Below are 17,160 nucleotides of genomic sequence, written 5' to 3'. Positions count from 1 at the left end.
GTATCATACAGAGTAGTTTCACTGCCCTAAAAATCCTCTGTGCTCTGCCTGTTCATCCCACCCTCCCCTCTATTTATTTCTATGTGTGTTTGTTGGCTTGTTTGCAGCCATCTTCTTCCATGTAAGCATAGCAATTCGATTTTCAGTCTCTCCTTCTGAAGATCTTGATAGAACCTTAATAACAGCTTTGTTTGGGTTTTGAGTACTTTTGTACCTAAAAGAAAAATTCAGTCCCTGACCTGGAATTATGATTTTAAAGCAATGACTTCTAATTCTGGCTATATTCTCCTCTCTGCAAGTATTCCCTGCCCTACTTTTTAAGCTCTCTGTAGTTAACATTTCAAGGAAACTTTTTTTTCCCTGTTTCTTTGCTGGGTGGCCAGCAGGGCAGAGAGATTCGCCCTTGACCCTCCCAAACCATCACAGGGCAGCCAGCTGAGGAAGTGTTCTGGGCCTCTCCTGAGTCTTGCAGAGTAGATTTCCGTTCCTAAAGGGCCAGAGGAGAAGCAGAGAAGCAGCGGCTTCTTAAAGGTACTGGCAACAGTGTTGTCAGCAGGGGCCTTAAGAGATGGAGAAAGGTAGTTTGGGGATTAAGGAGTTAAAGCATTAGCATTCGGGGCTCTGGTTTTTACTCATTGCTACTTTGTGCAGAAAATATGTTGCTTTAAAGCCTAGGGAAACTGGTCATTGTAAATTAAGCGGTTTGAAAACTGTTGGGAAAAAATCCCAAAATGTGCAGGGAGAATTGGACTGAAAATACCAATGCTTCAGAGAAGAGCCCCCTGGGCGTTAAGCTTCTTGATCCTCGCATTGTGTTTCCATTACCAAGGCTTTACCCAGGTCACCTCAGTTTCCAACATCCCTCTGGATGCCTTGGAGGAGACGGGGTGGGGCTGTAAAGTGGGGATGGCTTCTCCGACATCGCAATGCAAGGACATCGTGACTTTTGATGTTTCTCGTTTCGCCAGTGTTCATGTTTACCTGGCATTTTCTCTTGACTATTTCACACTCATCCCAAGTGACAGTAACCACGAAATCACAGGTTTGATGTGCTAACTGTATATTCTAATACTCACTAAAACACCCAGAACTATTTAGAAGCAAGAAGATGCACGGTGCCCTGTTTGGGAACACCGGTGTCGACCACAGACTCACAGAGCTGGAAGGTCCCCCCTGGATTTCCTGAAGCCCGTAAATCGAGGCCCCCCGCATCGTGCACATGAGGCACGGTCCCCCTTGTCCAGTCGCTCCCCGGTGCCCAGAAGTGTCAAGGAAGGGCTGCTTCCTTGCTTGTCTCTCCTCACGTTTGGCTAACTCGCAATTTTGTGCATTCTTGGATTTTTTTTCTTCCCACCCAGAGGAAAATGCTCTCAAAGACTGGTCTCCAGCGTCCAGGATTGTGTAAACGGAGGGCCCCGCCCTGGGGGGTGGAGCTTAGAGATACCTAAATCGTTTGCATATTTCTCAACTACTCTTAAACACCTACCCGCAGGTGCTGCGTGGGCCCTGGAAAGGACAACTGTCCGTCAGACTGACAAGGACGCTGCCTCTCCTGAGCTTATATAGTCTAGGGGGTGAGACAGACAAAAAGGGGAAATAGGTAACAGCAAGAAAATGGGATATAGTAGCAATATAGTAGCATATAGTCGGATATGTTCTACAGAACATGAAACCCTGGGGGCATGACAGGTGGTTATGGGCACGTGGGCCCACTTAGACGGGGCACAAAGAGACCCACCCTGAGAAGAGTGTTTCGGGCAGAGGGAACAGCGTGTGCAAAAGTTTTGGAAAATCTTTGGGAAGTGCAGGTTAGGTTAGTTTAATTCTGGGTTGCCAAGAAGGGAATGAGGTGGACAGTAGGTTGGACCTTACTGGAGGCAGTGGGGAGATAGGGGCACTGGCTTATACAGGGTAATCACGTCCCAGAATTTAGCACGGGACGAAGCAGATTGCAAAGCAGACCAGCGCACGCGCGTTGGTGCAGTGTCTGCGGCCTGAAGCAGGTTATTGGCCTCTAAACTGCACGTGATCTGTCCGGGATGCTTACTAGCAACGCTGCCTCATGCAGGGGTGTCTGTACCCCGCTTGGCACAAGGCCTGGAACACTGAAGTACCCAGCTGCAAAGGTTTTGCTAGCTGAATCCTCCTCTTAACCCCAGAGGCCTTGTGGAAAGTCCTTATGGGTAGAAAGAGATGCATGGTGAGAAATAAGCCAAGATTTAAAAGTTGTTTGGGTAATTCTGCTCTTTGCCAGCCTCATCAAAGGAAGGCTCTGGAGAAGAGTGGCTGGTATTGGCTGGGTTTTATAGGGGAGGGATTTTTTTTTTTAGGGAAATGAACTCTTTTGATATTCAGCATTCTTTCCAGAGGGCCTTTCTGGGCAGAGTTTATCCAGGCAGTACATATAAACAGTGAGATCAAGGCATTTTGTTTGGGGAAGAGTAAAAGTCGTGGCTCTAACAAATAAGTCTGGAAGGGCATATGTGGTTTTGTGTCTTTAGGTTCTTTTCTTAATTTAAAGAATGTTTTATAATTTAACACATGCGCATATTAAATTTTTAAATATGCCATGAAAAATGGCCTTGTCTCCTACTCCTGGAGGAGAAGGACTTCCGGTTCCCCACTTTTCTCCCTAGAGACAGCCACTGTTACATTTTCTTACAAATTCTTATGATTCAGCCATTTAATATACATATTCAAATATATTGCATGCATCCCATATGTGTTTTGAAAGGTAGTGCTTTCTTAAACGTTTGGGTGCATGGCAGCTACTCAAAGGTTTGGGGAAAAATCAGACGACATAGAAAGAAGATGGAATAATGTCATTGGGATATTGACTCCTGAGCATGAGTGAATTTGGGGGTTCACATAAGTAATACAAATCATTGCTAAGGGAAAAAATTAAAATCATATGTACAGTACAATGGAGCTTATTCTATCTGTAGAGACAGATTTTTGGGGAAATAAAACAGAACCTTGAATATTCTGGTTATGTATACTCTTGGAAAATCTTTTGGAGTCTTTTCTTCTCTCTCTCACCAAAACCTGAAAGTGTTTGAGTTGCTTGTGAGTGCCTTCATCTTGGCCCCTACAGCAGGCAATTGTGGTCCACGAGAAAGTGGAGATGTGGGCCTGGGAGATGTCCTCAGGCCCCCTGCTGGAAAGCAGGCAGTTTGTGCAGGTGAGGACCAGCATCCTCATACAGATGTTAGGGTGAGCGCCTCACCTCCTGGTAGCCCCTAGGGGATCCTCCTGAACAGGGCAGCAGCGAGATGCTCCAGCTGGTGATCTCAGGGCATTTGCATTAGAAGCCACCCCGGTAACAGCTGGGAAGCTCGTGAGTTAATACCTCCCTGACCCCCAGCATTGTGTCCAGTGCAGCTCCTGAAGCCCTCAAATCCTGTTCTGCCGAGGTGTTCCAGGACTGCCACTTCCACTCTGTTCCCTGCTTGGAACCACCCTGCTACAGCTGGGTTCCAGTGACAGTGGGCAGACCCCGGAGCCCGGGAGTGGTTCTGAATGGGGCCAGCCACAGTTCCATCACCTAAACCTTATCCTTCTTCCACAAATGGCCTTTGCCAGTCTGCTGGCAGCTTTTCTTAAATTAGCAAAGTAGAATCAGCAGTAGGTAAAGGAAGATCTCCCCACCACTTTTTTTCCAAACTCAAAAACTGGGTTAAATACAGGTAAGTAAGATTTTTTCACAAAACCACTCAAGGCTTGCCTTAAGTTTATGATTTTTCAGATTTTAATGTCCTTTCATGTATATTATATAATTTGACCCCGACAACAACCCGTTGTGACCGTAAAACATTATTATCCTCCTTTGATAGATGCAAAAATCGAGTCTTGTGATAGCCAAATCCCATAGCAAGTTCGAACAGAAAGTAAGACATTGTACACAGTGGACTTTCCCCAGAGGAAATGAAGGGAAACACTGGTTCTACAATAGGTTCCTAAAAAGTAAGGTTTCCAAGTCAGGTGCGTTTGGGGGAACATTGCCATCATCTTGAAACCCTACGTAAGGAAACCTATTTAATTCAGTGTTTTCCAGATTTATTTGAATTAACTCGTCATATTCCCCCACATGGAATAACTAGCATTACTACTTTTCATAACATTTTGGGAAACACAAGTCTACGTCATCAGGGAAAATGTAATTTTTTTGCAACTTTAAAAAAATGCATCTCTGTAAATTTATTTGTACTTTTAAAATAATTTTAACTTTAACAATTTAGAAACTGCAAAAGATACCCACATGGCTATCAGCCACCACTAGTATTTTCTGATTCAAGGAGCAGTGGACAACCTATGGGAGATGCTTGAAATCTCCTTTAGTTCTCACCCACTTACCGGCTTTGTGACTTGGCCAAATTACTTAACTTGTCTAAACCTCAGTTTCTCTGTCTGAAAATGGTGTTATATTAATTCTTACTTTAGGGTCATTGCAGAGGTTCAATGAGTTGACTCACATAAAGCATGTGGCACATAGTAAGTGCTCAGAAAACACTAACCTTTATTATTCCTGAGATCCACGCAGATTGCTGTTCAGCAGAGTCTGGTAGACTCTTGTCTGGGGGATAGATGCCATCAAGATTTGATTAAACTTGAGAAAATTACAGTTGAGTTTCCTAGGGCTGCCATAGCAAAGTACCATAAACTAAATGACTTAAACAGCAGAAATATATTATCTTACGGTTCTGGAGGCCAAAGTCCGAGATAAGGTGGGTATCGGCAGATCTGGTTCCTTCTGAGGGCTATGGGAGAATCTGTTGCATCCTGCCTTCTGGCTTCTGGTGGTTTGCTGGCAATCTTTGGTGTTCCTTGGCTTTATAGTCACATCACCCCGATCTCTGCTTTCGTGTTCACATGGGATTCTCCCTGGGTGCTTGCCTGTGTCCAAGTTTCCCCTTTTTCTAAGGATACCAGTCATACTGGATTAGGGCCCACCCTACTGCAGTTTGATCTCATCTAAACTCATTACACCTTCAATGACCCCATTTCCAAATAAGGTCACCTTCTGAGGCACCATTTTGAAGTTAGGGCTTCAACATATGAATATTTGGGGGACACAGTTCAACCCACAACACCAACATAGTAGGTCAGTCTTGAGAACGTGCAAGAGGAAAGAGATCTGGTTAAATATTTGGTTGTGAAATTTTGTACTTGCTTTTTTTTTTTCTTGGAACTACTTTTTTTCAATCACCTTCATTTTTTTTGTCTTTATTGAATTTGTTACAATATTTCTTCTGTTTTTTGTTTTGTTTTTTTGGCCACTGAGGCATGTGGGATCTTACCTCCCCAACCAGGGATCGAACCTGCACCCCCTGCATTGGAAGGCGAAGTCTTAACCACTGGACCACCAGGGAAGTCCCTCAATCACCTTTATTAAGGTGGGATTACATACAACAAAATGCATCCAGTTTAAGTGTAAGTTCAGTGAGTTTTGACAAGCGTATACACCTATGTAACCACCACCCCAGTCAAGATATAGATCATTTCCAACATCCTAGAAAGTTTCCTCTGGTCCCTCCCCAGTCAGCCCCCTGCCATAGCCCAGCCCCTAGGCAATTGATCCCTGGTCTGCTTCCTGCCACTGTGGATTAGTTATAGTTGTATCTTTTCTAGTCTTTCACATAAATGAAATTTTACAGTATATATATTCTTCTGTGCTGACTTTTTTGCTTGTGTCTGCTTTTGAAGTGAACCAATAGTCCACAGGAATCTAGTGTAGAAGTTTTTAATAACTATAAATCCAGCCCTTAGAATTCTGTAGCTAGATGGAGCACAATTTTGATAGATATTTTTTAAAAAACATTATTTCTTACTATGCCTGTGGTTCTTTATTAGAGACCTTATACCCTCATTAAATCCTTAGATCAGCCTTGTGAGGTAAGTAGTCCTTTCTTCATTTATAAAAGAGGCAGTTTCTTGGTGCCTTTTTTTTTTTTTGTCTTTGATTACTGCTACCTGGAAAATGTGTTTAGTTGAGGGAAGTTGAACGTCAGAATATTGGAATATGGCTGTCATGGCATTTTTATTTATTTATTTATTTATTTATCTATTTATTTATTTTTTACAAGGAGAATTTTTTTTCTAATTTATTTATTTTTGGCTATGTTGGGTCTTCATTTCTGTGCGAGGGCTTTCTCTAGTTGCGGCGAGCGGGGGCCACTCTTCATCGCGGTGCGCGGGTCTCTCACTGTCACGGACTCTCCCGTTGCGGAGCACAGGCTCCGGACGCACAGGCTCAGCGGCCATGGCTCACCGACTTAGTTGCTCTGTGGCATGTGGGATCCTCCCAGACCAGGGCTCGAACCCGTGTCCCCTGCATTGGCAAGCAGACTCTCAACCACTGCACTACCAGGGAAGCCCTGTCATGGCATTTTTAGTGAAATGTCACAAGGTCATTATAAAGATTAAGTGAGATAGTACGTGTCACGTGTTGGGTATAGTGCTTGGCACACGGTGAGGGCCCCCCAGTGCTCCTTGTCGCTATGGTTATTAGTGGGCTCAGGGCCTGTCACAGCCGGAGCCCCTCTATGATAATCCAGGCCCAAGCTTTTCACCCTTCAGGGCCCAGGGAGGAGTGAGTCTGGTGGACAGAAGGTGGTCCTGTGCCCCTCCCTCTCCCCCCCTCCCCCAGCAGCACTGCCTTTTTCTGCTTTTCAACTGCAACTCAAGTGTAAGCTCTCTTCTGAAAAGTAAAGGTTCCACGTGAAGAAATGTGGGCGCTCCCCTAAAGTTTAGCCTCCTCATTTTATGGCAGGAGCGCTTGAACTCAGCTCTCCAAACTTCCAGCCTTTAGGAAATTAAAACAGAGGCAATGCCAACCCAACACTGAGATTGTAATATTGTGCCAGTTCAAAACGAGGACTGTTCTTACCCATCTCAGCATTTCCCATGCCAGCCAGGCTGGAGTAAACGTTGATAGGCATACATATTGAAGTTACTCACCTTACAGTTTCTTGTTTGGGACGTTATTAAACATTTTAGAGCTAAAATATGGAACTGGCTGACAGCATCTTTTTAGCAGTCATTTTCATTTTGTTTTTTTAGTTCTAATGTGTCATATTTTCCTCATCCCTTACCCTTCATATCACTTTTGAAATACGTGTGAATTAAGGTCAATTAGCGTGTGTGTTGACACCCACCTCCAACTAAATCTCCGAATTATCTTCATATCCATCTTGAAGAGGTGGTAATTTCAGCTTAAGTGGCAATTAAAAAGCAAAGAATTACACTTAATAACCTCCGCGGGGGTACCTGAGGTCTTCTGTTGTGGCATCTCAACATTTGCTATTGGTCGTCAATAATTTAGGCGGGATAGCCTGTGACTTCCATGTAGTTTTACAAGGTTACCAAGGGCGCCACTTCTCTCTGGGGAGATGGCAGAGAGAAAAGAGCTGTGTTGAAGCCCTGCTCACCGGATGCTTCTTAGCTGTGGGCCTGGAGCAAGTCTCCAAGTGTCCCTGAGCCTCAGTTTCCCTTTTTGGGGAAAACAATCACATACCAGCTCTTTTCCAGCCCTGAGGTCATTTGCTATTTATTATCAAAGTAGTGATGTACAAATTCTGTTTTTGAGGTGCTATCTCAAATATGATCCCATGTTACGGGATTAACAGTAATGTAGTTGAGCGTATTGTCAGAGTTGACAGTGAGGATATAGTCATGCTAATTAGAACAGGTACAGAGAATAGGATCTTGCTGGAGCTGTCTCATTAAGACTGAATTGAATTGATTTTGATGCTTTTTTACAGATTTTTAAATTAACAGTAACAAATGACAGCAATTGGCTCCAAGTATATAGACTTTTATCTAGAACAGCCATAGTCCCTCTCCACGATGGTTATTTTTTTACATTTCAAGGATGCTAATTTCCTACCTCCTATCTCCTTTTTTATCATCCAACTAAATTTATTAGTGCAGCTGAATATAGCTTTAGAGAGAGACGTGGTAATCACTGCTTAATTTAACATTTTAATTTCTGTAGTCCAACTACATGCAACAGGATATATCAAGTACATTATAAGCAGATAAAATAATTCCACTGATGAAATTTATTTTGAGTCTTATTTTGTATAAATGGTTGAGTGAATATTAATACTGAGATCATCTTCCCCATTTATTACTAACTTCCTTTGATTACCTTTTAGTTTGGGATTTCCATTAGAAGGCCAGCACGTCTTTAAATGTAAAGATTTAGAATATTTATTTGTTTCAACATAACACTTTCCCGTACAATACTGGACTGACTTACAAACAAGTAATTACTATTTTAGCATCACTCCCATACCAGACTCTCATCTTTCGCTTATTTGTCATACATACAAGCTGCAGAGGAGGCATGTTATCTATGTTTGAGGGCACTTAATTCACATGGGAATTCTTTAGGTGGTGGCTAACTAAGCCCCTCATCAGAGTGAGGAGTTTCTGAAGACATGTGAAAAGCAATCTTGTGGGATTTAAATAACATAATTGTGAAAGTCGGGCAAGTTTTCATTAACCAAGTGTCTTCGTTGAGCTAGAAGTTGTACTTAAACAGATTTGAGAATAAAGTAATAAAAGTAATAAAGTAATGAAAAATAAACTAAAAGCAGGAAAAAAATGAATTTTTACTGCTTACTATTCTTGTCAGTTAATAATATCAGAAGTTCATCAATATACACTATGTGTATCAGTTAGAGTATATTCTCTTTTCTTAGCAGAAAAGGTAATACTTGTAAAGTTTAAGTTTCTGGGTATTTGGATAGTACTGCATACTATGCAGTATAATGTAAGCTGGGACCTCACAGCAAGTTCAGAACCACTAAACAGAGGGAATGAGAAAGGTTGTATGAGCGACATATGTGTAGACAGGTATTTTGTAAGTATCTCTTAAAATAATCATTAAATCCTTTAGAAATAACATCATTTGGAAAATCTTTAAAACCATCATTAAAAATAATAGTTTACTTGTGGACTTCCCTGGCGGTCCGGTGGTCAGGACTCCACGCTTCCACTGCAGGGGACACAGGTTTGAACCCTGGTCAGGGAACTAAGATCCCACAAGCTGCGAGGTGCTGCCACAAAAAGAAAAAAAAATATCTTGCTTTTGTTAAAGGTTATATTCCAGGCACTAGGTAAGTGCTTTTCATAACTGTCTACTCTTATACATGAATTATTGATTTTTCACAATAATCACAAAAAGCATTGTTATTACCTTGTTAAAGATGGGGAAACTGAGGCAGAGAGTGGTTAAATCGCACAGCAGGCACGCGATGGAACTAGGATGGAAGCCCAGCGCTCTGGCCCTGGAGACCTCCATTCCATTCTGCCTCTGTGCACCATTGCTGATGTGTTAGTAATATTTTTCTAAATAGAATTTAGAAAGAATAGCTGTCAATTCATAAGATTATACTGTGAAATATTTACTTCATTTGAAAATGTTATTCTATTACCGAATAAACGTTCACCTAAGTTATTCGTAACATTTCTCATAGTGTCTGTGTTTAAATAATGTGCGGCTCTATGTTGCTCTATTACGTTGCTTGAAGCGTTCTGCCTGTTCCAGCCCCAGGTTCATTTTTTGTTTCCCCTTCTGCTTCTATTCTCTATACTAAAGTGGTTTCCAGTCCCTTCAATGGTTAGTGCAGCCATGGTGCTCCCACATTTCCCAGCCCCTCCTGCAACTCAGTATTAAATTATTCATCAAATGGTTATTAGTGCCTGATAAATGCCAGGCTGTGTGCTGGAGACTGTCAACAAAACACTGTTCCGGTCCCCGCGGAACCTGTAGCCTGGTTGATTTCCAGGGGTGACTTTGAGTACATCTCATTTGTGAAACGCTTCACCCTGGACTGGGACTTGGTGGCGTTTGACTCTCTACTCTTGTCCAGCCCCACCGACCCTGAGTCTGTACGTCGGAGCTGCAGGAACCCAGAATCACCCCCACAGAGCTGGCCACCTTGTCATTTTATGTAAACCTCAGCAAAACCAAGACTCCTCATGCCCTGCTTCTCCGAGTGTGGACTGCTAACCCCCGAGGTTCCCCCCCGGCGCCGGTGTTTTTATTGTGCGGTATGGCAGCATCGAGCTTCTGTCTTGGGAAGTATGCGTTTACTTTATTTCCACAGAATCCCTATCGCCTCATTAGTGTTTAATTTTTCCTTAATTGACATTTATGCCTATTAACACCATGGGATGGTGGGATTTGTCTTTTCTTTTTCATTTGATGGATGATAGGATGGGTAAATAACAAATCCAAAAGTGTTTGGGGCCACGGCCCAAAGGGAGAAATCACTGAGGTCATTTACTGGAAGGCGAGCAGAGCCCTCAATTATGGAGCCTTATAGACTTGCTTTATCATCATCAGTACTGTTTATTCATTTTCTACTGTGTGCAAAAATAAAAAAGCATTTCATTCAGTACTGTGGGGAGTTGGTAGGAAAAGTAACTGGGCAGTGCTTACCCCCCTCATTTCACTCTTATTGTGGCTGTAAGCTTTCACTTGATGCCTGTGATCTTCCATCCTGCGGGCTGGAGCCGTTGATCTCCAAGCTCATATATGGGGCCAGCTTTCCATCAGGGTCAAGGATCTACTTGGTTCTCTAAAAATTAGGCTTCATCTCCACAATCTTCAGAAGGAAGCAATACATAGTGGGATCATTCAGACTGGTTAGGAAGGAGACCAATGCAAACCGTAGGACCTAGAGAACGCTTCAAACCCTCTCGCTGCTCCGCACTTAGACGGATCAAGTAAGATCTTCTGTGGAATAAATAAGAGGACCTGTGGGCCAGCAGCCGGGCCTTAGAAACTGACCTCCTGAATAGAAAAGTGGACAGGTGGTTGGGAAATGAGGAGATAAAACTAGTCCGATTCACCCCACTCTCCAAACACACACACTTTGCTTCCTGTCTCTTTCTTCCTGTCTCTCCGGCATTTTCCTTTTCATCAATTTCTCTTCCCGTCTCCCTCCCACGTCACTGGCCTTTTCTCCCTTCCTGCCCCTGCTCCATCCTAGTCTCCACATTTCTTCTTGGCCTCTGCTCTTGGGCTATTTTCTGTTCTTTTCCTTCTGCCCTAATGGCGACCGCTTTTCCCCTTAGACGACATTTCGTTACCCACCTCCTCACTCCGCCACCCCCTCCGTTGCCATGGCATTACATAGTGTCTTGTGGTTAAATAACCATCTAATATACAAAATTAAACCGGGGCTTTTAAGACTACCAAAGGCACTCTTCTGCACGTTGCACTTCCTTAAGTGGAAATGCTCCAGTGCAGTGCTGCCTGCTGCTTGCAGGCAAACCAGAGGACAAGAAAGGATGGAAGAGGGGTAGGAAGGGAGAAAAGGCCAGTGATGTGGGAGGGAGACGGGAAGAGAGATTGATGAAAAGGGAAATGCCGGAGAGACAGGAAGAAAGAGACAGGAAGCAAAGTGTGTGTGTTCGGAGAGTGGGGTGAATCGGACTCGTTTCATCTCCTCATTTCCCAACCACCTGCGTCTGATCCAAGTCCTAGTGGGTCAGGCACTACCAGATTGCCCCAGACCGAGGCAGCACATTTGAGAGGGGAAAATGCAAGCTTAGATCCTGGAATATTTTGCTTCTGACTTTTTAATCAACGAACTCTTTATGACCTCGGGCAACTATTGGGCCATCTGAATATTCCTGCTTCAGTTTCTCTTCTTTGCAAAAGACAGTGTCGGCCTTCCTTCCTTCCTCTCTGGACCTTTTGGAGGCTTATGGGTTGTGATTGTTCATAAGGTCTTTGGAGTTCTGGGATGTCATAAGTTAACTGCTTCATAGGCATAAGGCACTATGTAAATTCCAGGTATGATTTCTTTTTCTAATGCATTTCCATTTTTGTACCATACTTTTCTTGCCAATCAGGTTGATCTTTAAAAAGTTAGTTTGTTTTTTTTACTCTTGTTGGTATTTATTTTAAGATACTTCTCCAAGAACACAGAAGTGTCCTTTATCGTGTGAAAACTGTAAGGAATAGCTTGTTGCAATAAAATCCGGAGGAGGGTGACTGCCTTGCTGCTGCCTTTACTGCTCATTCACTTTCTTCTTAATCTGTGCTTTCGGTGCTCTCATCATCCATCTGCTCCTAAGCAGGAGGTTTCATCAATCAATGTCCCCTCTAAAATTTCCCAAGAAACAACTCTCATACCAGGACCAGCAGTTCAGCTGCAGGCACTGCTGTGCCTCCCAGGGTCACTGGCCACAGCTGGCTGCTGCCAGATCCGGCTTCAACCACATCATCAGGGGCAGAGCCAGAGCAATCCATAGAGTCACCTCCGCTCTTACTTCATACCAGTTCCCACTAGCAGCTCAGATGGGACTCATGGAACTAAGAATCAGGATGACCCAAACAGCCAGAATCCGTCTCCATCTTCTGAGGACAAATATTCCACCTGGCACGAGATGTCACCTGGGAGAAGCATTTTTGGCAAGCCACTCGCCCTCTGGCATGCCTGTCAACATGACACGCCACCCATTGGTTCTAGTGTGGAAACATTGAGACTGTTACTCTCAATTGCCCAGATTTTTTTATTATTCAATATGTCTTTTTGAAAAGATGACACTGATTCTGCTTATAAGAGATTCTTACTTTATTAAAAAGCATTTGTTTTCTATCACTCAAATAAATGTTTTCTATTCTATAAGGGAATCTCAGATAAGCTGCTTTCAGACCACTCTAGTATTTTAGAACAGTATTGTTTATAAATATATAAACAATACTGCAGTAAAATATTGCACCAAGGAAAGAATATCTCTGAAGTAGGCATTCTGCTCATTAAGCACCATATTTTATTGGCCATTTCCTCCTGTCAGTGAAGGCAAATAAAAAGCAGTAGTGATTAAAATTTAATCTTCCTAATCAGCTAGAGAAAATGCTGTGATTGTTAAGAAATCTCTCTGTGTTGGCTTCTTCTTCTTCTTTTTTTGGCCTCATAGTTTTGGAATGCCTTTCATTTCATGACCAGTTCTTCTTTCTTTCAAAAGAATTTTGAATTCCAATTCTGACCTCCTAAAATGCTAACTTTCTTAAAACATTTGAATCTCTATGGTTTATATTTTTAAAAATCATAGAATTATTTTTAAAAAATCAGGATTGAAAAAAACACTATAGACCAGCTGGCTCAATCGCATCTATTACAAATGAGAAAACTGAAGTGAGAAATGAAATAATTTGCTCATCAGTAACACAGCTCAGACTAAAACTTGGGCCTCCACTCTGTCACATCGTCAGGAAAACATCTCTCAGTTTAGAAACTTCAGTCGATGTCAACACCGTTAGAAACACTGCAACTGGTTTCCTTTTTAAAAGGTAATTGGGTCGAAAATTAGGAGTATGATCCTTGTAATGTGGAATTACTAAGTAACACGTATGTTTTATTTAAAAATAATGTACCCTGGACTCATAAAACCAAGAGTGATTCATTCCTTACTGTACCAAAGTACTGTTTGCCCTCCAAATGATTCGCTTAAGTAGTTCTCGGGACATTTAAAATATAATTTGATTTTTTTTTTTTACATGGGGCTCTCTTGTCATCAGGAATTCCTTGTGTATATGGTTTGTTCCTAAATCAGACTCTCACTCCCTGAATTGTTCACTTCCACAGTACCCTAGCCCGGCACCAAACAGATTAGTGAGCCAACATTTTCTCAGCGAATGAACAAGTGAGCAAATGAACTTTTTGTAAATGAGAGTAAGTCAGCATACTTACAAATTCGTGTATCTTAATTTTTTATTTTTTAATGCATAAAGGTCGAGCAGGGCTTCCCTGGTGGTCCAATGGTTAAGACTCCGTGCTTCTAATGCAGGGGGCACGGGCTCCATCCCTATTCAAGGAAGTTCTGCATGCTACAAGGCACAGCCAGAAAAAAAGAAAAAGTGTTTCTCATAAAGGTCAAGCAAATAGGCATCCTAAGAGGAGATTTCTAAGGACTCAGTTAAGGTTAGAAGGCACCCATTTAGCTTTTGACACTCTACCGGACAAGGAATTTTTATGACCACATCGAAGAAAACAGTAAGTCAAGCTTATTGTTTATTTAGAGGCAGATGTGTCCTGTAGGTAACATCTAGGACTAGCAGTTAGAGCAATCAATGAAATGCCAATTTTCTGTGCCTGGGAAACAGAGTCAGGGGCTGGGGGGAAGGTGTCCACTTCCTAGACCAGCTGGCTCCTGCCTTGTGCCTGACCACTAACCATCCATCCTTCAAACTCTCCAGCCAGTTGTCTTCATCCCAAAACAGACCAAGTGGAAGAATGTGGATGGAGCAACACAAATCTCTCCCTTCTCTTGTGAAAACCAGGGCATGGATCGTCTAGTAGTAGAGAGTGGTAACCTTATCCTGGTACACAATGGCTAGCATGTAAAATATCACAGTAAATTCATTACTAGATAATTATAGGCTAAGCCACTTGACCTCTGAGTCAACTTCCTTCTCTGTGAAATGGTGATAATACTTAACATTGTGCAGAGGTTTCTGGTTTCAGACTAGGCCCTCTCGGAGTGTCAGGTACTGTTTCACTGTCAACCTTTGCTGCCGTCTGCATCTTCCTTCCAAGAAAGCAGGTGCAGAACTGACTTCTGGAAACACAGGAGGTGTGCGTGTGCGGCTTTTATCATCTTGCTGGGTTTTAGATCTAGGAATGGAGGGGACCTGGGGGAGGGCACAGATGACCAGATAGCTCCCAAGAGTGTGGAAATTATAGGCCCCTGCCCCTTTCTTTCAGGATCAAACTAAATAGACTTGTGTCAGCTAAATATGAGCTTACCGTGACCTGAGGCCCATTTAATTTTCTGTTCCGCACATTTCCTCCCTGGCAAGAAAATAAAGGGAAAGGAAGCATTACCCCTAAGTTCTGTTCCATTTCGGTATTTCTTCATTCAGTCCTTCATTTAAAAATGTCCAAAAAATGCTGATTATGAAAGTAAGATATAACAGTGTGCCAAGAGTATGTACTAATTGATTCGATTGAGCAAAATAGTGCTGTTTTTCTCCTTTTTTAAAATAATATTTTTTTTAATTTTGAAAGTAATAAATGTTCAACACCATAAAGCACAAGAGAAAAAACAAAATTTTCCTGTAACATCATCACCCAGTCCTGCCCCCTACTAATATTTTGGTGCATTTAATTTCAAATTTTTTCATGGTACATACACATATTTTTGCAAAAAATGGCCTTTCCTTATAAAACTGTGACAGAGCCTGCTTTCACTTTAATGCTATGTTTTAATTTTTAAAAACCAGTAATATCCATAGTTGAGATACAATGTCTATTTTAAAATACTCTGTGATGTTTTAAGTACATTAAAAAATATCTAAGAAATCTAATTTAAAATTTAATCCAGCTATAATAAACACAGCAAAATTCTATCAAAACGTTCCCTTTTTACAAATTCGCTTTGCTTTTGGGAAAAAAAAAACAGAGAAATCTTGGCAAATAGTTGTTCTTTTCATGGTCCCAGCTTGATAATCTAATACAGGAACTCCTTGGATATGTACTTCATTACTGGAGGGGAAAAAAGCACATTGAGGGCACTCACTCCATATCTGGCAAAGATTGTGCATTAAAATAGATAAACAATAGTAACCCCTACTCCTGGCCCAAGGCAAGAAGAGTAACATTTTGCTTTTTCAGATTAGGAAGTAATTGCAGATTAATTTAACACAGTTGCTAGTCATTTTGAAACAACTTTGAAGTCTCCTATTTTTGATTTCTGTCTTTTTTAAATCTGTGAAATTAATATTTGATCTGAAAAAAATATTAATACAGCTCAAGTGCCATTTCATTTATGAACCTACTGTGATGATCTCATTCTCTACTTCCTTTTATAGGCTTTGTCCAAAGCACGTAGCTCACATGTTGTTATGCTCTGTCCTATTTTGTTTTGTTTTGTTTTTTTTGCGATACGCGGGCCTCTCACTGTTGTGGCCTCTACCGTTGTGGAGCACAGGCTCCGGACATGCAGGCTCAGCGGCCATGGCTCACGGGCCCAGCTGCTCCGCAGCATGTGGGACCTTCCCAGACCGGGACACGAACCCGTGTCCCCTGCATCGGCAGGCGGACTCTCAACCACTGCGCCACCAGGGAAGCCCCCCTATTTTGTTTTTATTTATCTATATCCCACTATGTAGTACTTTATCAGTGTAAAACGCTGTCTTTCTCACCCATGGGTCTTACCTCCCCAACTGCTTTAAAACTTCTCTATACTTCTCACTGGATCCATAGACATCTTCTCTGTACATCGGGTGTACTGGTGTATTAGATTTCATTTTTCACATGCAGAAGGAAAGAAACTTCCTTTGTCTTTCTCTATGCTGTGCACTGTATTGTATGCCTTCACAAACATCTCACCCACTGTCAGCTTTATCTCTCTGTGGAGTGGGAAGATTCATCCTGTCTTACAGATGAGGAAACTAGAGTTCCATAGGCTTGGTAACTTCTCCAAGATGACACAAAGGCTGAACCTGAACTCAGACCAGGTCTTCAGATTCCAAAAACCAGGGCTCTTTCTCCTGTACACTTGAGGTGTTCTGTGTAGGTGATTTTTTTCCCCAGCTATAAAACTTTTGAAAGTTGTATTACCTTTAAAAAAAGTTTTTCTTTATCATATTTGGGCAGAAAATTTTCTTCAATATATTATATACTTTCCAATCTTAGTTAGTCTGGGGTTTGATCTGGGGATGACTTAATTTTGGATGATTCTTGTGTAGGCTAGAAAACCAATGACCACACTTGTTATGCGTCTCTGAATTAAGAGTAAGCAGGTTCTATGAGTTTGAAGGGAGTTCCTGTGAATAAAGTGAATGGAAGATTTGATATCAAATTTGGTTGTTCAGAAGACTTTTCAGCCTAATTCTCTGCTGACTTCAGAGATTGACAGAAACAATCTTCAATTTTGAAATAATGCTAGGGATTGGTTTTTTTTTTTTTAACCTATATGAAATTACAAGAAAAGATTTATTTTTCTCTCTCTCTCCAGGGGAATTCTGCTATTTAAAGTCAGAAGAGACCATAAAGTTTGACACATAGTAGGAGCCCAATCAATACTACTTGAATGGAGGAACAATGAGAGCCCTTACAAAATGTGTTGGCGTTATGGTTGAGAGGCTTACTACCCGATTGAGTAACTATGGTCAGTGAAGGGATGTTTTTCTCT

The 17,160-nt window shown here is 41.9% G+C and overlaps 1 protein-coding gene across 5 annotated transcripts in view; it reads left to right on the top strand.

Moving 5' to 3' along the window:
- Positions 1–17,160, top strand: part of KCTD1 (potassium channel tetramerization domain containing 1) — a 90,397-nt gene that overhangs the window by 21,784 nt on the left and 51,453 nt on the right. Inside the window, exon 2 of one of the 5 annotated variants that reach the window (XM_082641730.1) lies at positions 16,984–17,136. The exons of 3 other annotated variants lie outside the window; for them this stretch is intronic. In XM_082641730.1, the coding sequence (XP_082497856.1) occupies positions 17,134–17,136 (3 nt within the window). In that variant the 5' untranslated portion in view covers positions 16,984–17,133. Of the gene's footprint in view, positions 1–16,731; positions 17,137–17,160 lie in introns of those variants that run through there. One more of the 5 variants, XM_082641729.1, reaches the window with a different exon arrangement.

This window comes from Mesoplodon mirus (assembly GCF_964341445.2).
Source record: "Mesoplodon mirus genome assembly, chromosome: 13".
NCBI classification, from domain to species: Eukaryota; Metazoa; Chordata; class Mammalia; order Artiodactyla; family Ziphiidae; genus Mesoplodon; species Mesoplodon mirus.
The sequence above is the reverse complement of the archived record's forward strand: the minus strand, read 5'-3'. Positions and strand labels throughout refer to the sequence as shown.